We start from the raw sequence: 23,078 nt of genomic DNA, 5'->3' as shown, positions 1-23,078 counted from the left end.
AAGAGGGTCTTTTGTTGGATTAAAACAAGAGTGTTCTTTGGTTGTACCTATTAGATAAAATAATGTATGCATTACTTTTGTGTATTAATAATACGTTGTTTGATACACATTTTGAACCTATACATTAGTTATTCAAGCATTAGTTGTGAGCACGTATTTTTTGCCCTACATAGGAAATTACTCCTAAAAATATTCAAAATAATTATTAATTCCTTTGCAGAATTTTAGGAATTTTATTTGTGTATTTAATCTCATTTTATTGCATTAATAGATCATTTGCATCATTAGGAATATTTTAAAACCGTCAAAAACATTTTATCATTTATCTTTGCATTTCTAGATTTTTATTTGTAGTTTTAAGGGCATAATTACATAAATACATGATTAAAATACAAAAAGAAATAGATTAGTTTGTTTTGCCTTGTTTTGCATTTTAGGTTCAAATTAGTTAATTGAGTTGTTAATCCACAATTTAATTAGTTTAATTGTTAAATAGTTCATGTAATAGGTTAATTGTGCAATTCAAGTTCTCAATATTATGTTAGGTAATTAGTGGCTAAAATGGAAAAAGAAAAGAAAAAAGGAGGGCCTGGTTTGAGTTTAAAACCAGACTGGCCCTATGTTTTATGGCCCAAACTCCCCCAAAATCCGCCCCAGTCCAAGTCCAACATCCGATCCGGTCCCCCACTACGTCAAACGCGTTGGGCGTAGATTAATCCTAGCCGTCCTTCAAAACCAATCCTACGGCTCAGAACTCACTCCCCATCCCCCTTAAAGATGTCGGATCAACCCTCCCCCAAACCCCAACCCTCAAACGCTCTTCTCAGACCCCTTCTCACCCTCTCTCATCCTCCGCCGCCCGCCGGGAATCGCCCACAACGGCGGGCCACCTCCAAACACCACCAAAACATCACCAAACAATCACCATTCTTCCCGCATGCCTCCCATACCTTCAATTTCCCCAGAAAACCACCCAAACTCCCCAATTAGTAGATCTAGGAAGGTATTAAAGCCTAATCTGTCCCCTTTTCGATTTCTAGGCCTTTTTCAATTCGTCTTGACTTGAAACTTACGTTGATCGATTTCTCTTGACGAGTGTAATCGATTGACGTTAGTTTTAGCTCACTTCGAAGTCGCCGGAGTCCGGTCAAACACCGTTGACCAGCCAGAATTCAGTCGCCAATGTTTGATTCGAGTTTCTTCAAGAAGGTATTCTCTAATTTTGTTTTCTTTTGTTTCAGCTGCACGTTTAGGTCAGGTCTTCATTTTCAGATTAACATTAAATGTTCTTAGTTGTTGCATAATCGATTAGTAATTCCCATTTTATGTTGTAGTGTATTATTTCTATGCTTAGTCATTAAGTTTTGAATTGATTGTTAGTTTGGTAGTTTTTGAGTTTTGACACTGTTTTTGGGGCATGAATTAGTCATTTAAGAGTTTTTTATTTCGTTTTTAACAGTTTAATGGTTGTCTAAATATGTAGTTTAAATTATTTGTTTAGTTCAGAAATCCGTTTCATAATTAGGGTAAGTAGTTTAGGTCTATAAAGGGTTTGAAGGTTTGGGCTTTGATCTTGGGCCTGTAGTTTGAAGCCCAGGCATTTATTTGGTGCTGTCAGGTGTTAAGCAAGAGTCTAAAGGGTGATTTTGGAATTAAACTAAGGGAATATTTGTTGTTAACAACCTAGAAGGTTCCAGGAGATAGGGAAAGGACTAATTTGCAAGAAAAAGAGTGAGCAGGTCAGGTATTTGGGGTCTGAGGGAATAATAAACAAGTATTTGAGGGGGTAAAATAGAAAATAAAAAAGGACTGAAAAGAAAGGAATTAACAAAAAGAGAATCTGAAAATCAGTTATAAAAAAGGACTCACACACAGAATTCTGGACACACGCAATAGACACTCCTCTCACACACACGCCTCTTAGCATATAGAAGCATCCTGAATTTTTGAATTAAAATCCTGGATCTGGAAATTCAAAAGCTGAAAAAACAGAAAAAAAACACAAAAAAAAACACAAAAAAAATTCAAAGTTGTTTCCAATTTCTACCTTTTGTTGCAAACTTTCTCGATTTTGAAAGTTGTTTGTGTATGAAGAAATTGCTGTTTCTGCTGTTCACTGTAGCCGAGCTTGGTTCTTTGGAGTCCAGACCTTTATTTGGTCATTTCTCTACTGTTTTCTGCTTTTAGGTATGTAAATCTTCATCTGTATTCTCTTCTCTGAATCTATGGATGACACATTGATTTGTTCATGATGCGTTTATACCTAATTTCCTGGATTCAGTTTGCCTAATCCTGAAACTTGCTTGTATTCCTTTTCTACTTGCTTGTATTCCTTTTCTGATCAATACTTAATGCTGCAAATGTGATTCAGTTGAGAATTTCAGTAGTTGGATAGTTTATTGATTAGAAGCGAGAAAATTGAAACTCTGTCAATGATTATGAATCTGTGAGATTGATTAAAACTCGTTTGAGCTCATGTGATTGTTTGTATTGAAAGTCATGCCACGCAGGTATAATCTTCAATTAAGTCGTATGCATCAGTTGGATGTTTGAATCCTGTGATTATCTTAAGGCTGCTGAAGTTCATCTTATGATAGCTTGATATTGAAGTTAGAATGTAGAACTAGTGAGTTACAGCTTATGGTTTGTATACACACGTGTGGTCTGTATTTTTAATTTCAGTTGTTATGGCATTAAATTTGTAATCATCTAGTCTTAATCTGAATTTCCTACTAGGTGGTTAGTTCATGCTATAAAATTGGTCGAGCACGTATACATTGCTATAATTTCACGCTAAGAACAACTGGAATAACTAATCCCCAACAATAATTGATTAGGGTAATGTTTCCCTTTTAGAGCTTTGATATAATAAAATAGTCATGTAGGGTTTTTGTCTAAGATAGCCCGTGGCAATGTTGTGTCTTACTATTTTGCTTTTCAGTGCATGTCCTATTTACTAGCTATCGCTTTTGCTTTGCATCTTTCTTCTAGATTTCATGGTGTTCCTAATTTTTGGTGATACTAATATTTACTAATATTGTCTCCCTTTGCTTTGCATCTTTCTTCTGGATTTCATGGTGTTCCTATTTTTCCTATGATTGTTGTTGTGATATTAATATTGTCTCCTTTTTGTCCTTTTGTCTTTTTGTTTTTTTGAGCCGAGGGTCTTTCGGAAACAGCCTCTCTACTCCTTCGGGGTAGGAGTAAGGTCTGCGTACACACTACCCTCCCCAGACCCCATTAGTGAGATTTTACTGGGTCGTTGTTGTTGTTGTTGTTGATATAATAAAATAGTCGTGTGATCTGTATACTCATGCATTGATGTTTAGAGCCTTGTTAATTGTTTCTGATTTTAATAATCAAGTTTGCTATCACGTGAAAAATCAATTGAAGTGTTAACAAGTTAACGGGCTACTATTCTATAAATAATTAGGCCCAGTATATCGCCTATACAAGGCAACCCATGAGAGTCCATCAGACTCTACAATAATGGGAGAAATTCAAAAATAGCTAGATTTACAAGTGGTAATTGAAAAATAGCCACAGTTTCAAAAGTAATTGAAATTTTGTCATTTTTCATGTAAAGATAAATCTGAACGAAAACATTGTTCAAGATCCGGAAAATATTCCAGCATAATATACTGGAGTTCCAGTATAATATACCGGTCCAGCATAATATGCTGGGAGTTCATACACAGGTGTTCCAATCTCCAGTATATTATGCTGGAACTTTTCGCGTGTTGGAGTTCTAGCATAATATGCTGGAAGTTCATATACAGTTGCATCAATCTCTATTATATTATGCTGGACCGGTCCGTGTTGCAGCAAAATAGTAGTTATTTTTCAATAAATTTGCAAATGTTGATTATTTTTGAATTACCAATCCGAAAACTGGCTAGCCCGTGCTATTTTTACTATAATAATAGAGTAATTTATTTCAAATATTCATGGGCCCGGAGTACGTCAACTTGGCCCAATTTGGTTTACCAATCAAAGCACCGATGCCTGTTTTAGTTTCAACTTTAGTTAATTAAGTCACCCAGATGCCGTTTATCTTATGGGCATTAGAATCTTGACCTTTGTTCATTCGTTCTTAATTTTCAGTAATGAAAGAAACGCACACTTGCCCACAAAGAAAGTTCCATAATTCTGGACTTGTCACAATAATCTCAAACTTGGGAAAATAAACAATATATGAACATCGTAGCTTGCTTTAGACGCGATTAATAATAAATTATTGTGATTATGGGTACAGTTTTCGTGGCATAGTCATGATACATTTAATCCCAAATTCGAGTGCACGCCTATGTGACTTGACCTACAACTTCAAATAATAATAAAATAAAAATGTTGTAAATTGCAGGCGCGTTTCACGTGGCGCGATTTGCGATATGTATAAACAACAGATGTGCGACATCGTAACTTGTTTTAAAACAATTCCATAAATACTTTAAGCGGTTCAAAATATATAGTTAAAAGTGGTAAAAGGTTCAAATGCACATAGGTTTGAAACATGTAATAATCAGATAATTAAGCCGAGTGTAATGGTAAAGCGACCGTGCTAAAATCACAGAATTTGGGAGTGCTTCACATCTTCTCTCGGGTTAACAGAATTTCTTACCCGGTCTTCTGTGTTTCACAGACTTATACGGAGTCAAACTTTCCTTAATTTGGGATTAAAAATAAATGGCGACTTGGGACGCCGTAATTAATCATTCCAAGTGGCGACTCTTTAAATAAAATAAAATAATCTCATTTCAATAATGTCATTTAAATCGGAAAAACTCCTTCCCTTTTCCCGTAAAAAGGAGGTGTGACATTAGTTATACACCGTATGTGGTATTATGCTATGCATAACTAATGCATAAGAAATCATGATATTAACAATGAAATGGGTTTTAATGTATCCATTAGCTTAGCTAAAGACAAATTTATCCTTCAAAATTTATTCTTGATTGAAATATGCTATTATATTAATGCGAGTTTGAAATAATCCAAGAAAGCGGAAAATGAAATTATATCCCTAGTAAATAAATAAATACTTAACATATTTTCTTTTTTTATAAATAAATATTCGATTCTATACTACAATATAAGCAGACAAATCAAATAATTTTTTTAAACCTTTTTCATATAAAAACATTCCTCAATATATGTTTCTTTTAAAAAGATAAATGATGGACTGATTTATGAGGGTATTTTTGTAAACAAACAATTCTTTTAGAAATTGTGCAATGCTTTAATACATCAAACCACACGATGGATAAGAAATATGTCCGCATAACTAATACCAACACTATTAATACACCTTATTCAGCATTATTCTTATACACTCTGCCAAACGACCCCTTAGTTTTCTTGGTGGATGGAGAATTAGCAAAATATTAAGTAATGCACCACTTGGGTACTCCAACTTGCCTTTCAGTTTCCTCATTCAAAGCTAAAACAGTGATCTTGAAGGTAGTGTTCACCTTTAAACCATCTGAAACTGAATCAAGAAAGATCGGAAATCTAATCTTTTGACTACTGATCCATTCCAGTATTGATAATGTATCATGATGTATGTATATCCAGATATATTACTCAAAAGAATGAAGTGCATTACATGTCTGTACTGTCCATGCCAGAGTGAAAATGAAAATTGAAGATGTAGATAGGGGAGACTCGATCTTTGTTGTAGTGTAGCTTTCTACTCAAACATCTGAAAATGTTACTAAATACAGCCGTTCTAACTGGTTGCTACCAGAGATGCACCAGTATTAGCCACTTTGTTCCAGGAAACTTGCTCAGTGTCAATGAATTTACTCCAATGAGTAGTTACTTACAAAATCTCCTTTAGGTCTGAGTAATATCTAAGCGGGGTAAAGAAATCTGCTACTGTAACATCATCCAAATCAGAAATTCTTGCAAGGGTAGCACGATTATTCTGTATTTTTCACTCAAAAATGTCATTCCACATGAGGGTCTGAGAACCATCAGCTAAGAACAATCTCGTCTAGGGTATAATGTTAGTCACACAATGGAGATCGATGTACATTCGAATTGCCAGAAATTCTGCCAAGCATAGCATTCAACACTTGTGTCCAGAATTTCCATAGCTAATTTTTCAATCAGCAAAATAGTGTAGAAGAATACAGTGATAGCACCTTCAAGAGAGATCCATCCTCAAGTTTAAAGGCTTACAGGTTCACAAGCCAACATTTCTCAACCCAAATTCCAAAGGCTAACGTGCAATACTAGGAATATCTTCAGATTCATGTATATCCAATCTTCCCCTAAAAGTTCTCTCTCCACAAAGTTTTGAGAGCCAAAAAACCATCCTAAGTGGCTCCTTAAGTTTCAAGCTCGGCAACGTCAACAAGTCCAGTGGAATCCCACAAGTTTGGGTCCGGGGAGAGTAGTGTGTACACAGACCTTACCCCTACCCTTAGGAGGTAGAAAGGCTGTTTCCGGAAGATCCTCGGCTCAAGAAAATCCTCAATTCCAGGCAAGTTGGGATTAGCTATATAAAATCCTCACTGTCCATGTCGGAAAACTTCAATTCAGTTAACCTGGCAACTAGATTGAAGTGGATAAAATTTTGAATTTGAACTCACTCAAGTTCTGCCTGCAGTCAACGAGAGCTGTAATTTACCCTTGATTAAGGTTTCTGTGGCAAATGTTTCTGTAAAAGCTATTTTAATAGTCCCCAACAAGGTATGATGCTAACTTCTTCCGAGGGCGGATAATCATTCCAGGCAGCTAATGTCAAATGTTCCTCGGAAATAATTAAGCAATAGATGACACCCTCAGACAGTCGTTTTCGCAATCCATGTTAACCTGGCTACACCCAGGGGACTTGTTCAAACCTTTGCTCTTCATCAACTCTCTCATTTGATAAGCCTGACTCCATCTCCCATCAGAGGCATATAAATTTGACATAAGCACATAATAACAAGCATCATGAGGAAGCAACTCCAGCATTTTTCTCACTGCCACCTCCCCTAAGTCAAATCTGGTGTGAATACCACATCCATGAAGAAAAGCACCAAACACCGGAATATCAGGTTGAATTGGCATTTTGTCAATGAAATCCAGGGCTTCCTTAAGCCTTCCAGCACGAGCCAGTAAATCAACCATACATGTATAGTGCTTCATGGAAGGAACAAACCTATATTCCTCACACATTGTATAGAAAAATCTCCATCCCTCCTCTATCATCCCTCTATGGCTGCAAGCAGATAGTATCGAAGTGAAGATTATATCATTAGGTTCAAAACTTTCCCTGATCATATCACTGAGAAGCGCAAAGGAATTCCTGCAGTCCCCTTGCATTGCATAGCCACCTATCATTGAATTCCACGTCACTGCATTCCTATCTGTCATCTCATCAAAAACACGAGCAGATTTTGCATCACCAGATCTAGCATACACATTAACAAGTGCAGTACCTACATATAAATTAGACGATAAAAGACCCTCTTTGATAATAAAAGCATGAAAAGAAGAACCAACTCTAAGATTCGCAAGTGAAGCACAAATTGATAGGACAGACACCATTGTAAATTCATCCGGCTGAAGATGTTTAGATCTCATTCTATGAAACAATATCAGACCCTCCTTAGCAGATCCATTCAACGAATAAGCAGAAATAAGTGAATTCCAGGCAACTACATCATTGTGTGCGAAGTTCTCAAATAAGCAACGAGCATCTGCCATTGCACCACACTTCGCATACATGTCCACTAAAGCATTTGTCACAGTAGCCTCATACAATCCTAGCTTAATCCTGAGAGTGTGGACTGATTTTCCCAACTTCAGATTGTTCAACTGTGCACATGCCGAAAGTACACTAGAAAGAGTGATTGAACTAGGCAATATTCCTTGCCATTTCTCGTCTGTAAAGAGTTTCAGTGCCTCATCTGGATAGCCACTTTGACTATATCCAACAATCATTGCTGTCCACGTAACAAAATCATTTGCACAAAGCTCATCAAAAATCACACGAGCCTCAGCAGTAGCTCCACATTTCATATACATATCTACCAGAGCTGTAACCAGGTAGGAATTTAGTTCAATCCCACTTTTTATGATATGCCCATGAACCCATTTCCCTTGATGTAAAGCTCTCAATTTAGCACATGCCGTTACTATACTCCCCAAAGTATATTCATTACCTTCAACCAACCCATCCCTCATCCTACTGAATAAAACCAACCCTTCTTCAGCACAATCATTCTTTACATAACCAACAATCATTGAAGTCCAACAAACCACATTCCTATCCAAAATATCATCAAACACATCACGCGAAGATTCGACCTTTCCACACTTAGCATACATATCAACAAGCCCAGTCAACACAAAACTATCAGAATTTCCACCTTTCACAATATGGCAATGCAAATTCCTACCTTCATCAATATCACACAACTCACTACAAGCCTTTAAAACGATTGAAAACACGACATTGTCAAACAAAGTGAGACCTTTTCTCATGAAATTATAAAACCCAATAATCTCATCATACTTATCGTTCATAAAATACCATCTTATCATTGCTTTACAAGAAAAAAGATCTGGGTTTGGAATTTCATCGAACAGTTTGCGGGCATTCTTTAAGTGCCCAAATAGTCCATATAAACTAATTAACTTTGTTTTTAAGAGGACATCATGCGTTTCGCCGTGAACTATGAAAAGGGCATGGATTTTTTTGAGAGAAGAGAGGGTTCTGCAAAGACTCAGAAGTGCAAAACATGGGTTTGATGATATTGATGCCAAGCTTGATTCGGTGCCTATGGTGTTCGGCAGGAAATTTTGGCTGATTCTTGTTGAAGTAAAAGCTCTATATTGAGTGAAGTGAGAGAGTTGTTTTTGCAGTTGAATGAAAATTTTCATACTTCATCCTTCACTGCCGCTGGGGTTGGCTGGGTTCTTGATTTTTCAGTTACAAGCTTCCCGCTATTACGCAGGCGTATTCTGAATATTTCAAAACTTAATAAGTACATAAAATTGTTTCTTTTAATTTACTTCTTTTCTATATATAAAATCAGGATGTCTATTTTTCCTTTTTCATTCTTTTTCTTAGATACTACTGAGAGATAGCACAAGCTCAAATGGATAAACTAACAAAATTCAAGTTAATTGATGATTTAACTTTATATTACGCACATTTGAGTTTCATTAAGAAATTTAATCCTTGTTTTATTTACTGAAATTTAGTGTCTAAAATACTGGTGAAATATTGAAAAAATTATTTAAGAAGTATCTCAAGCGAAATAAATGCTTTTAGTCACAAATGCTTTCATTAATTTTTTTTTAAGTCAAGTTCATGTGGTAGACATATAAATTTTATTAGAATTAAATTTATTAAATAATTTAGACTATATTTAAATGCAAGATATATTAGGCCAAATAAATATTATGGGCTAATATAATTGAATTAATTTTATAAGTCCAATACATATGGATTAAATAAATAAGTCTTAATCCATTGGGCTAACCCATTTAATTGGGCTAAAGTGATGAGCCCACTTCATTAAGCCCAAGATGTCATCTTCCTAGAGGCCCAGTTTGGTGCCACGTGTCAAATGACGTGGAGCGCCAAGTCAAACAGAAGAGTCAATAGGATCATGCTACGTGTCAAAATGACAAGCCATGCCAAGTCACATTAAAAGGCCAATGAAATTGCGCCAAATGTGCAAGTGACATGTTCTGGCCAATCAAATGCGGCCTTATCACTCTTCAATCTGATTGGTCGGAAAGAGTTTGTTCTTATCATAACTCTTCCCTCCCACAACTATAAATATGGGTCTTCATAACCCAGAAACTACACCAGAAGTTATAACAAGAAGCAAGAAAGAGCTCGTGGATCAAACGCTGAAAATTTCTCCACAAGTTTCAAGCTTCAAGAAATCAAGTTCAAGCTCAAGGACGAAGAACAAATCAAGTTCAAGCTCAAGAACGAAGAACAAACCAAGTTCAAGCTCAAGCTCAAAAACGAAGAACAAATCAAGATTCAAGGAGTACGAGTTCAAATCAAAGTTTGTGCTAGTTGAATCCAAGATCATCATCTGTGGCAATAAATATAGGTTCAAGATCAAGCTCAAATGCCCTTAAATTTATATTGAAAAAGTAGAATCAGAGGAACCATAAAGATTGTAACACTCTACGATTGTTGCAATATTTTTTGGTCTCGATTATTTTCTAGACGCAATGTATTGTCTCCAAATTCTAGCACGCCCGGTGGGACAATCTCTACCTCTCATCTCAACTTTTCAATCACCAAAGTTCAAGAATATCGAAATGGCTTAGCAGAAAATCAACTCCAGATCAACGTCCACTAAGCCTACTAATTTCAAGTTCTACGCTGATGTGGAAAGCACCTTCGATGTTACCTTTGGAAGCTATGGCCTGATTACAAGGAGGAAAGCAAGATCTTTAGGACAACAAGCACTCCAAGTGTCGTCCACATTAACCCCTATATTTGGATCTTCATCCTCAAAATGAGCAAGATCCTTTACAAGCACGACCCAAAAAGGGAACGACGTCGCCAAAGGGATAGAAAAGGTTCTTGCCCAACTTAGTTCATCTAAGTCCAAGAAACCTTTCATGCAAGCCGATGATGATGACTTGAGCGTTGGATCTACTCTAGTCAACATTAACGCGACATCTAAGCTCTATCCCAATAATGATCCATATCATTATTCATCCTCTACGGCGATCATGCAAGCAATGGTTATTGAAGCTTCTACGATAGACGGACAACTTGAAAATTTGACTAAAGTCGTTGAAGCCTTGTCAAAGCGCGTGCAAGATCAAGATGCTAAACTTTCCAAGTTAACAAATAAGTTGGATAGTATAGTAGAAGAAGAATCCACACAAGAACCTTTAAATCTTCAAAGGTCACATGAGAAAGGAGACTCATCCGAAAAGTAAGCAACAACAACTAAGGAGATCCAAGTCTCCGTTGAAGGTCTGATTCCCGTTGAGAAATTGAAGGACTATATCATGGAGGCTATCAAAGATAATCCTGAGTTGACATCCAAAATATCTCTCACATATGCAAAGCTGTATACGCAAAGAATTGATAACTTGAAGATGCATGTTGGTTATCAACCTCCTAAGTTGTAACAATTTGACGGCCAGGGAAATTCGAAACAATATGTAGCGCACTTTGTTGAAACTTGCAACAATGGTGGAACGTACAGTGATTATCTTGTCAAACAATTTGTTCGATCTCTTAAAGGTAGTGCATTCAATTGGTACACAAATCTCGAATATGGTTCCATCGATAGTTAGGAGCAGTTAGAGCATGAGTTTCTCAATCGTTTCTATAGCACAAGACACATCGTAAGTATGATCGAACTTACAAACGCTCGTCAACGAAAGGATGAGCCAGTTATTAACTTCATCAATTGCTGGAGGAGCTTAAGCCTTAACTACAAATATTGCCTTAGCGAAACTTCTGGCATCAAAGTATGCATTCAAGGCATGCATTGGGGTCTTCGCTATATCTTACAAGGCATAAAGCCGAAAACATTTGAAGAACTAGAAACTCGTGCTCATGATATGGAACTAAGTATGGACCCATGTGGAGACCAAGAGCTACCTATCTTTGGGCCTTACGATGAAGAAGAAGAACAAGAAGGCGAGGATGAGGGCAAGTTTTCATTCGAAAATGAAATCGAAGAGTCTATGTATGTCACTATACTCCTTAACGCATGAGCCTAAACTGCAAGTTATAATGCTCCTTAACGCATGAGCCTAACCTGAAAGTTATAATGCTCCTCAACGCACGAGCGTAAACTGCAAGTTGTAATGCTCATCAACGCACGAGCCTAAACTGCAAATTATAATACTTCTTGGCACATGAGAATATATTGTATGTCACGAAGCTCCCCAATTTTGAACTAAATCTTTTAGGCGTAAAGCTTTTCAAATTCGAGCAAAGTCTTCAAGTCACAAAGCTCCTCAAATATGAGCAAAAACTCAAGTCGAAAGCTCTTCAAAGTCGAGCAAGAACTTCAAATCGTAAAGTTTTTCAAATTCGAGCAAAACTTCAAGATGTAAAGCTCTTCAAATTCGAGCAAAATCTTCAAGTTGTAAAGCTATTCAAATCCGAGAAAAGTCTTCAAGTCGAAAGCTATTCAAAGTCGAGCAAAGACTTCAAGTCGCAAATCTTTTCAAATTCGAGCCAAACTTCAAGTTGCAAAGCTCTTTCAACTTTGAGCTAAATCTTCAAGTCACGAAGCTCTTAAAATTTGAGCTAAATCTTCAAATTACTACGCTACTTAACGTAAGAGCATAAATTGTATGTTACTCCTGGACCGCAAGAGTATAAACTGTGTACGGCCCTAAAAAACGAGTTTGCTAGGTTGAAAACGTCGAAAGATGCGGCCTAGGCAAAAGTTTAGGACATATAAAAAAATCACCTATTCTGAACTACAGTATGACTTGATCCTCTTCACCGAGGTACGTAGGCAACTTAGAGTTTCATTCTAAGTTCAGTCGCATAAGTTCAAAAGATACATATTGCCCCCATTATTGTCCGAGTGAAGTATGAAGGAATGTAAAATCAAGATGAAACAACATTCTTCTGTTGAACTTTGGATCTCATTTGATTTAAAGGGGGCAACCCTCCATGGTAAATTGGTATCTTCAATCGGATGACTTTAGGAGGATGCCAAGTATTTGCATTAAAGTTCGGGGATTCGCTATGTCTTCATGTTCGATAAACCTTCAAGTTTATTGGTCTTCAAGTCCACCGTCCTTCAAGTTGAAGTCTGCAAGTCTACCCATTTTTAAGTTGAAGTATTCAAGCCCTCCAAGCCTTCAAGTACATCGGTCTTCAAGTTTAGTTGTTTAAGACCTCTAATTCTTTAAGTTGAAGTCTTCAAGTCTGCTAATTCTTCAAGTTGAAGTTTAAAGTCCATCGCTCCTCAAGTTGACGCGTCAAAGTCCGCCAAATCTTCAAGTTCATCAAATCATCAAGTTTGTCGGTCTTCAAGTTGAGTTCTACAAATCCACCAAGTCTTTAAGTTGACGCTTTCTAATTCTCCAATATTAAGGTGGGCGTTTCAATCCCTTTGCACCTTAAGTTGGCTTCTTTACGGTTTGTCCTTAAAAGGAACTATAATTTTTCAATCTTAAGGTGGATGTTTAAATCCCTTTGCGCCTTAAGTTGGCCTCTTCACGGGTTTGTCCTTAAAAGGAACTATAATTTTCCAATCTTAAGGTGGGTGTTTAGTCCCTTTGCACCTTAAGTTGGCCTCTTCGTGGGTTTGCTCTTAAAAGGATCTGTAATTTTCCAAGCTTAAGATGGATATTTAAGTTCTTTTGCACCTTAATCCAGTCTTGTTATGAGTTGATCCTTCTATACGCTGTTGAAAATTTGTCCTTCTATATGGTGATGTGGATTTGTCTGTCTATATGGTGATGTGGATTTGTCATATATGTATTGCGATGTATATAGAAGGACCAACTCGTAATAACTTGAAGATGTAGTCCTAAGTCAGAGCCTTAAGGTTAGGAAACTCCATGACTTCTTCACCAAGTTCCAAAAGAAGTTACTCCTCGCCACTGCCGCAAGGATGGAATATGGTTGGTCTAAGCCTCTTTCTCACCAAGCCGCAAGAAGGAGACACACATGTACTGCTTTCTCAAGCCGCAAAAAGGAGATGAATCACGTGCTTCTTCGAGAGAGGTGGATATACCAACTAGTCCCTCGCCTAGGTCACAAACTGTAAAAGGAAGGCACCTCTCACCAGAGGATGAACTTTCAAAGCAAGAACTTCGGCGCGCGAGTTTTGCTTGCCGCCAACGATCTCAAGGAACGGGTATGGCGTATCATGACTGAAGTGCATCTTTGCCTACGGGGTTCAAGTTTCTCTACGCGTTTACAATCTGCAAAAAAACAAAAAAAGATTAGTAAATATTAAGTCAACGATAATTGACAAAATGAGGAGAAGATTCTAGTCCTTTGTGCTTTGGGAAAATTTCTATATGCGATTAAGAATTTTTCCTTCTATATGTTGTCATGGGTTTAATTTTTTATATGTTGATATGGATTTATCCGTCTATATGATGATATGAATTTTATTCGTCTATATGGTGATTTGTCTATATGTTGATGTGGATTTGTCCGTCTATATGGGGGTTTGTCCGTCTATATGTTGATATGGATTTGGCCATCTATATAGTGATATAGATTTTTCCGTCTATATGCTGATGTGAATTTGTCCGTTTATATATTGGTATGGATTTATCCGTCTATATGTTGATGTGAATTTGTCCGTCTATTTGGTGATGGAAATTTGTCTGTCTATATATTGGTATAGATTTATCCGTCTATATGATAATATGAATTTGTCCGCCTATATGTTGCGAGGGATTTATTCTCTTATATGTTGTTGTGGATTTGATCATCTATATGCCGTCATGAATTTATCCACCTCGTTGACCTACAAAAAAAAAAGAGACAAAAACGCAGGACAAAAAAAGGTACATGTCAGTTATTCACTTGAACAGGCTTGTGAGCTACGACTGATGCCAATTGAAGGGAAGGCATGTCCCTATTTATAGAGCTCTAAAAGTCGTTAACTAAAGTACTAATAGCGATGTGGGAGCCGTGATTATCAAAGTTCAACTAGAATTCGTTATCCTAATTCAATTGAAAGAAAAAAAGGAAAGGCGGTAGAGTTTGTCTCTACTTACATACAAATTGGGAAAGGGACGATGTCATTCCTTTTCTAGTGGACTAAGGAAAGGATGTCCAAGCAAAGGGAGACAAAGATGACATTTTGTTCAAATTTTTGGATCCATGTGGCTTTATCCTAAATACCTCAATGAAAGAAAACTTTAAATTCCAATCTGTTGAAGAAGATGCAAAGTTTTTAAATGCACATTTTGCTCAAAGTTCATTAACTGAATAGTGATCATATTTGAGCGCTTGGTTGCACAACAACGTTTCATGGAGCGTCTTTGAGGGACATACGTGAAGAATTTCTTACTTCGAAGACTAGTCTTTGAAATTCACACAACAAATCTTGAAGTATGTGAAATTTGTAGGCATATAAATTTTATTATAATTAAATTTATTAAATAATTTGAACTATATTTAAATACAAGATATATTAGGCCAAATAAATATTATGGGCTAATATAATTGAATTAATTTTATAAGTCCAATACATATGGATTAAATAACTAAGTCTTAATCCATTGGGCTAGCCCATTTAATTGGGCTAAAGTGATGAGCCCACCTCATTAAACCCAAGATGCCATCTTCCTAGAGGCCTAGTTTGGTGCCACGTGTCAAATGACGCGGCGCGCCAAGTCAAACAGAAGAGTCAATAGGATCATGCCACGTGTCAAAATGACAAGGCATGCAAGTCACATTAAAAGGCCAATGAAATCATGCCACATGTGCAAGTGACATATTCTGGCCAATCAAATGCGGCCTTATCACTCTTCAATCTGATTGGTCGGAATGAGTTTGTTCTTATCATAACTCTTTCCTCCCACAACTATAAATAGGGGTCTTCATAACCCAGAAAAGACACCAGAAATTATAACAAGAAGCAAGAAAGAGCTCGTGGATCAAACGCTGCAAATTCCTCCACAAGTTTCAAGCTTCAAGCAATCAAGTTCAAGTTCAACAATCAAGTTCAAGCTCAAGGACGAAGAACAAATCAAGTTCAAGCTCAAGAACGAAGAACAAACCAAGTTCAAGCTCAAATCAAGCTCAAGCTCAAAAACGAAGAATAAATCAAGATTCAAGGAGTACGAGTTCAAATCAAAGTTCGTGTTAGTTGAATCCAAGATCATCGTCCGTGGCAACAAATATAAGTTCAAGATCAATCTCAAAGGCCCTTGAATTTATATTGGAAAAGTAGAATCAGAGGAACTATAGAGATTGTAACACTCAAATATTTGAAATCAAATACTACGATTGTTGCAATATTTTTCCGTCTTGATTATTTTTTCGACGCAATTTATTGTCTACACATGTCCAAACTTAACTTTAACTTGCAAATACTTTTTTTTTCAATTTCAACTTCAGATTTTGTTTCTTCATCCTCAATCAGATATTGTTTGAACGCTTATTAAATTTTAAATTTGAATCCTAAAGATATTATACATAGCAGTGTCAGACCCTTTTATTTTCAAAAAAATGGAATATATAATCAAAGTGATTAAGATATAAAATTAAGCTATGACAATATTATTCTCTTTGTTTTTAAAAGGACGATAATGACATGATATGAAGGTCAAACTATCTAATTCTTATTTTATATTTTTAATATGATAATAATTCATTTCATTAATATTATAATTTAGTTCAAATTCTTTAAATTTTAGATACTTACCTAAGTATTATTTCATCATTTTTTATTCTTAATATTACTTTCCAATATTTCTTTGAGCATCCGTTTTTGAAATGAATCATCTTCTTCTACAAGCTAAGACATAAAGTTCAATATTTTATTGCTTGTTTTTTTTAATCTTCATAACTACATCAGTACCCTCTAGATCTCAATGAAATCCTTCTTTTCCTCTTAATTCTTTAGTAAAACTTTCTCTAAGTTTTTGCTCAATTTTTGTAAATTTATTAGCATAATATAAATGTCCTTCTATTTTATTAGGGGATTTATCTTTAATATCATTGTGAAAAAGCTAATACTTCCATGATTCAATAATATTATACTGAATTTGCACCATGTATAATCGCATAGCCTGATAATACTTGATTTTAAACTACTGTGTTTGCTTATCGATCATTTCATATTCTTTTTTTGGTAAAATCAATTTTTTTTCATATCACTATTTTGCGGCTAATATTTGTTTTGGTTAAAAGTAGAACTTTTGTATTTAGGAAGAAAGCATACAGGGGGTGGGGGGGCTCATTAGGCACCCCCGATACAGAGTTGTTACAAGTAGTAGACATATTACTAGGTTCTACTCCCCTAGTCGGGGTAGTATGAGTAAAAGTACTAGTGGTACTATAAAAAGATACTACTGCATGTGGTGGATATACATGGGAGGGTTAGTTGTTTCAAAAATAGAGGCATTTACAAGTCTTCTAGAGTCAATTCCCAGGCAGTCAGCTTGGTAGTGGTATGTGACAAAAGATGGTGGAGTGGCAAAAAGCTCTAAGCTGCTTCCATTCTGTTTTTGTGCCGCATATTTGGCTAGGCTATCTGCTACATAGTTTTGCTCCCTGTATGCGTGCCGGATGATTGGATCATCCATTTGTGAGATCATTGACCTGCAATCATCTATTATATTAATATAACTAGGGTGTTCATATTTAAGAATACTAATTACCTCGGATGCGTCCACCTCGATTTGGAGAGGGAGAAGTTGGTGTTGATGTGCTAGTTGTAACCCTTCCAGTAATGCATGCAATTCAGTGTCTATGGAAGAAGTAGCATGTATATGTTTGGAGAAACCCAATTGCCAATGCCCCAAGTGATTCCTAAAAATCCCGCTTACTCCGTTGTGGTTTGTTGTGTAAGAATCGTCTATATTCAGTTTATAGACCCCTATGGGTGGTGAGTTCCATTTAATATGTAGCGTAATTTTTTTATGCTTTCGTTGGGACGCATTGGTAAGGAAACAGTATTCCGAGGCCTTAGAGATTATTAGCGGCAGACTGATGTGTTGATCATTATGTTCAAAAATGCTTTGATTACGATTTAGCCAAATTTGCTAGAGGCTAAATGAGGCAAAAATATGCAGAGGTATATTATTGGGGCATGTACTAAAATGGAGCTGTAAGAAGTGATAGACCCATTGGGGGTGGGTGTGAAACTGAGTGTTGAAATCATGGATGAGTATTGCGAGGTTTAATTTGATCCACAATAGTTTTGCTTTTGGGCATTCGAAGAATATGTGTTGAGCTGTTTCAGGGGCGAGGTGGCATTTTGGGCAGATGGGAGTGCTGGTGATAGAAAGGAAGGCTAAATAGTCGATCATGGCAGCATAGCCAAAGAAAGTGTAGTAATTTTGGTGGTAGGTGTAGTCGCCAGAGCCATTTAAAGAGTGGTGCAGTGTTAGAGGGAAGGAGAGAGTGGTAGCTTGATTTCACTGAAAAGGTGACATTGTTTGTGAGGGTCCAAACGATTTGATCAAATCGCTGGGTCGTTCGGGGTAAGTAGATAGTACTGATTTGTTGGATAATATGATCAAGTAATTGAAAGGATATGTTATTGAGTTTCCATGAGGCGTTGGATGTGTAATGGCTTACCGAGGAGGATTCTTCGTGAGGTAGTAACGACCCATAGATTAAGGAGCGAAGTGTGGTATTTGCTCGGATCCAGGGGTCTTACCAAAATTTTATGTGTCGCCGATTGGCAATTCGCCACTTGTAGCCCAGTTGGTAGGTGGACCAACCAGTCTGAATGTTCCTCCAAATAGGAGATCCTTGTGCTTGATTCAGGGACTTGTATTTGAAAAGAAGTAGTTTGGCCCAAAGTTGGTTAGGATTATGGAAGAGTCTCCATGCCAGGCTTGCAAGGAAAGCCTTATTCTTAGTTTTTAATCGCTGAATGCCAAGTCCTCCTTCGGATTTTGGGAGAGTGACCTTATCCCATTTTAGGAGACCTTATCCTATTTTAGGAGATGAAGTTTCCTTTTTTGGTGGGTTGTACCCCATAAGAAATTACGTTGGTACCTATTTAACTGGGCGCAAATGTTCTGAGGTATGGAAATATATTGCATGACGTGATTTGGAAGCGCGTTGAGTGTGGAACGAATGAGAGTTGTTCGTCCAGCCATGGTGAGGTGACTAGATTTCCACCCAGCCAATCGTGCTTTGAAGTTGTCAAGAAGGAATTGAAAATCAGTTTTAGTAGGTCGACGTAAAAATAAGGGAAAACCCAGGTATCGCCCGAACTGATGACCTTCTGTCATGGAGAAATTGTGGAGTACAAAATGTTTGTCCGGAGGGGTGCAAGTCGAGTTTGAGGAGGATTTCTTGAACAATAATTGTGTTATCCGCCGCACATCTATTTTTTTGAAAACTAGTTTGGGTAGGGTAGATAATGGTATGTAAGAGTGGCTTCATTCGATTAACGATAATTTTGATGATAATTTTATAGATAGTATTACATTAGCTAATAGGACGATATTGAGTGATGGAAGTTGCATTCTTATTTTTTGGAATTAGGCAAAGATACGTGGTATTGATTTCTTGGGGGATGACGTGGTCCTTAAAGATTTGGTGACACAAGGAGATGACCGAGTGTTTGATGTCAGTCCAGTAACGCTGATAAAAATAAGGGTGAAGTCCATTAGGGCCTGGGGCCTTTAATGGTTGAAAGGAGTGTAGAGCTTCAAGGATTTCAGAGTCCTGAAGGGGGAGCAAGAGTAGATTTTGGGCATCTTGGGATAGGGTGTTGTGTGGGGCTAAGGAGGTGGTGTTACTGGAACAAGTTGAATTTGTGGTGAAGAGATGTTGATAGTACTCTATTATGTAGAGTTGGAGTTGGGAGGAGTTGCAAATCCAATTCCCTCCTGAATCTTGGAGGGCAATTATTTTATTTCGACGACGTCGTTGAATAGTGGACAAGTGAAAGAACTTGGTGTTAGCATCACCGTGGTTAAGCCAGGTGATGCGGGATTTTAATTTTCAAAAGTTTTCTTCCTGTTGTAGTACAACATTGTAATCGGATATTAAATCATGTTCTAGTTTTTGTAAAAAGGAATTAGTGGGGTATTTATCTGACGCTTGTATGCCTGTTAGTCTTTTTAAGAGAATGTTTTTCGTTTTAAATATATTGCCAAAGTGCGTTCTATTCCACACTTGAACAATGTCAGTGAAATTTTGAATGACGGGTAATAGATGAGAATGGTTTGTCCAAATGGATTGGATAAGGGGACGAAAGTCAGGGTGAGAAGCCCAGATGATTTCAAACCGAAAGACCTTCTGTTGTGGAGATAGATGACAATTAAGTTGGAGTAATAAAGGGAAGTGGTCGGAGTGAGTGCGAGGGAGATGTGTGACTAAACAGTTAGGGAATAAATTGATCCAATCATAATTTGCCATTAATCTGTCTAACCATTCTATAATATTACTACCTAGCCTACGGTTATGTATCCACGTGTATCGGTTTCCTTTGAAGCCTAAGTCGGAAAATCGGCAGTAATTAATGAAATCAGAAAATATTGGGATCTATTTAAGTTGATAGCTCTCCCGCCAAATTTATCACTCACAGAGATGATTTCATTAAAGTCCCCACCCAATATCCAAGGGCCCGTAAAAAGATCTCAAAAATTTAATATTTTGCCATAAAATATTCCTAGCATGATGACTAGTGCTAGCATATATTGCCGAAAATAACCATTGTTGGGTGGATAGAATTACCTTTATCATGCAGTGGATTTCTTGCTAGGTTGTTGTAATAACATCCACTGTTAGTGCCTCACAATGCCAGAGGAGGACAATACCACCAGATTGTCCTTCAGCGGGTACCTGTGCCATGTTAGTAAATAAAAAGTCTTCCTCAAGAGAGTTATGATCATGGAGGTGGGTTTCCAATAGGGTAACTAAGGCGGGACTATGATAGTCTAGGAGAGAGCGAAAATTCCTACGAAATTTTGGGATTGGGCACCCCGACAAATCCACACAATGAAGTTCATTTGGCTAGTATTTGTTGCTGTCATGGGTGTTCTTTGTGTAGCTTGACTTGGGCCAGTGTTATCCTCACTCTGAGGATGGAGTGAGGGAATCACTACTACTGCATATTTTCTCGCAGCTCAATTTGTGGCTGGCCGGATTCGTAGGGAGCAGGTGTGGAGATTTGGAGGACAGTTTAGATGAAACTTTTTTGAGTATTGCTCCTGGATCACAAATACTTTGATTTCTGCAAGCTAGAGAGGCTCTGGGCGTGTGTTCCTATAGTGCTCCATTGCCCTTGCAATTTTCTGTTGGAATTCGATGTTTGGTTCTACTGGATTGGGAGGGGGTGGTGATTGTGGTGGTGTAGGTGGTGGGGTGTTCAGTGGTGGGAGTGTGTATGGTTGTATCCATGAGGTTGATGGAGACGGTGTCGATGTTAGATAAAAGGGGAGTTAGAGATAATGAGGATAGAGGTGGGTGGGATCCCAATAAGGGGCTGAGTTTGGTAGTGGTTGATATGGTGCTAGGAATGGAGCTTGTATCATAGACCAGTGGTACCGGCCATAAATGTCCGTCGCTAGGCGGATCTCCTCCGTTACTATTTGCGCTAAATCTGTGGGGTTTGTGAGAAGGATCGTGACTTCCTGATTGTTCACTACCATTGTGAAAATGAGAGCATGATTCTGGAGACCCACTTCCAACCTGGACGTCGGATCCTCCATTGCATGGATTGTTTGGGTAGTGAAAATGTGAGTGTTGGGATTCATGGTTGAGGTTTGAAACTGGAGGTGATGGTAATGAGGATGAGGAGTGTTTAGGCGAGATGGAGTCGTTTGTGTTTCTGGGAGTGATAGACGAAACATGTGCATGGTTAATATTGGGAAGAGTAGGAGTATGTGAATTTGCAGTTATAGGCACTAATGATTGAGGTGAGGGGGGAGTATTATATGTGGAGTGAGGGATGGTGAATATGGGCGGTGAAATAGAGTGTGGCTGCTGGGGTGAAGTTGATTTTGAGGTGGAGTTTTTTATTGAAGCAGAAGTGGTAGTATCAGGAATTAGATTTGTATAATTGATGGGGTTAATTTCGTGTGGGATTGTATTATCAGAGTGATGATGGGCTTGGGATTTTTGAAAATATTCAGAGATTTGGTGGGTAATTGTGGCCCTAGGTGCAGTAGTTAGGTTGGATGATGTGGCTTTATGTGGGGTATGAGCAGTGGATTTTAATCCCTGAAAGTCTACGTAGACATTAGAAGTGAAAGCATGGTGTCCTAATGTGTCAGTGATTGGGAGACTAACCTTGTTAGGATTTGGGTGGGATGGGCTAGGCTTTGATTGGGCTATTGTTATAGTTACTGGGCTGCCGTTATTTTGGGCTTGAGTGGAGTGGTCAGGTGGTGTAATGGTCTCCTCTAATTGGAGTTTTGCAAATTGATTTGTGTGTGTATAATCACTCTTAACACTAATAATAGGGGTACGAGAGAGATTAGTGGATTTATTAGTTTGTTTTGGAAGAGTGGTATACTTACCTGCTCGAGGCGCGTGGGGAACACATGTAGAGGGAGGCGGTTATATGCCTTCTGCAGAGAATGTTGGTGGGGTCCCTTTACTTTGGCAGCGGATTTCCTCGGAAAGTGGACCCTTTTTCATTCTTGTGATTCTGTGGGTGCTACTGTGGAATTCTGATTGGTAGTAAGGGTGGACAGAGTGTTTGGTAAGGTGATGGTAGTGGAGCAGTTTCTTAATAAATGTCCTATTTTGTCACAGGCAGTACAAAGGTGTATGCCTTCATAAAGTATGACTTGTTTGTGGGTTCCTATATAGATATGTGTTCTTAGGGGTTTTTCTAGCGGCACCTCCACACAAATTCGGGCATATTGGCCTCGTGTGGTCCCAGAGGTATATGTATCAATTTTTAACAGTTTGCCTATTTTGCTTCCCATTTTGTGGAGAATATCAAGGTCATAGAATTCAGTGGCTAGCTCAGGGAGGCAAACCCAAAGCGCAGAATAAGTGAGTTTGGTATTGGAGGCGAGGAATTTGGGTTCCCATTGTCGAACGGAGAGGAAGTGATTTAGGATGAACCAAGGCCCATCGTACAGTGCATGAAGTATATTTTTTTTTCTGTTGGAACTTTAACAGGAAAAAATCAGAACCAAGGTCAACTAGTGGGAGTTCTTCAGTAGGTTTCCATAGGGCATAGATTTTTTGGCGAAGGATTTGATGGCCAACTTTTTGCCCCACAACCTTGACGATGACCGAGAATTGCCATGGTGAGTAGAGACGCGATTTATCTTCAGCTGTTAATGGTATAAAATTGTCTGAGTCTATGGTAGGGTGGGTTTCATCAGTGAGGTCTACTTTAGTTAGTTGGAGATTTGGATTACTGATGTTTGGGGATAATTGTGTGTTGGTGACTAACTTTTCAAAGAATGATGCTTGAGTAGTGTCAGTTGGTGAGGAGGGAGGATCA

General features: G+C 37.7%; 1 protein-coding gene across 1 annotated transcript; it reads right to left on the bottom strand.

Annotated features, from left to right (window-relative positions):
• Positions 1–2,319: 2,319 nt before the first annotated feature.
• On the bottom strand, positions 2,320–9,078 carry LOC107785917 (pentatricopeptide repeat-containing protein At2g03380, mitochondrial-like). The gene has a single exon (XM_016607332.2). The coding sequence runs from the start codon at positions 8,875–8,877 to the stop codon at positions 6,769–6,771; it is 2,109 nt and encodes a 702-aa protein (XP_016462818.1). The 5' UTR covers positions 8,878–9,078; the 3' UTR covers positions 2,320–6,768.
• Positions 9,079–23,078: the final 14,000 nt, after the last annotated feature.

Source organism: Nicotiana tabacum, chromosome 12 (genome assembly GCF_000715075.1).
Source record: "Nicotiana tabacum cultivar K326 chromosome 12, ASM71507v2, whole genome shotgun sequence".
Lineage (NCBI taxonomy): Eukaryota > Viridiplantae > Streptophyta > Magnoliopsida > Solanales > Solanaceae > Nicotiana > Nicotiana tabacum.
The sequence above is the reverse complement of the archived record's forward strand: the minus strand, read 5'-3'. Positions and strand labels throughout refer to the sequence as shown.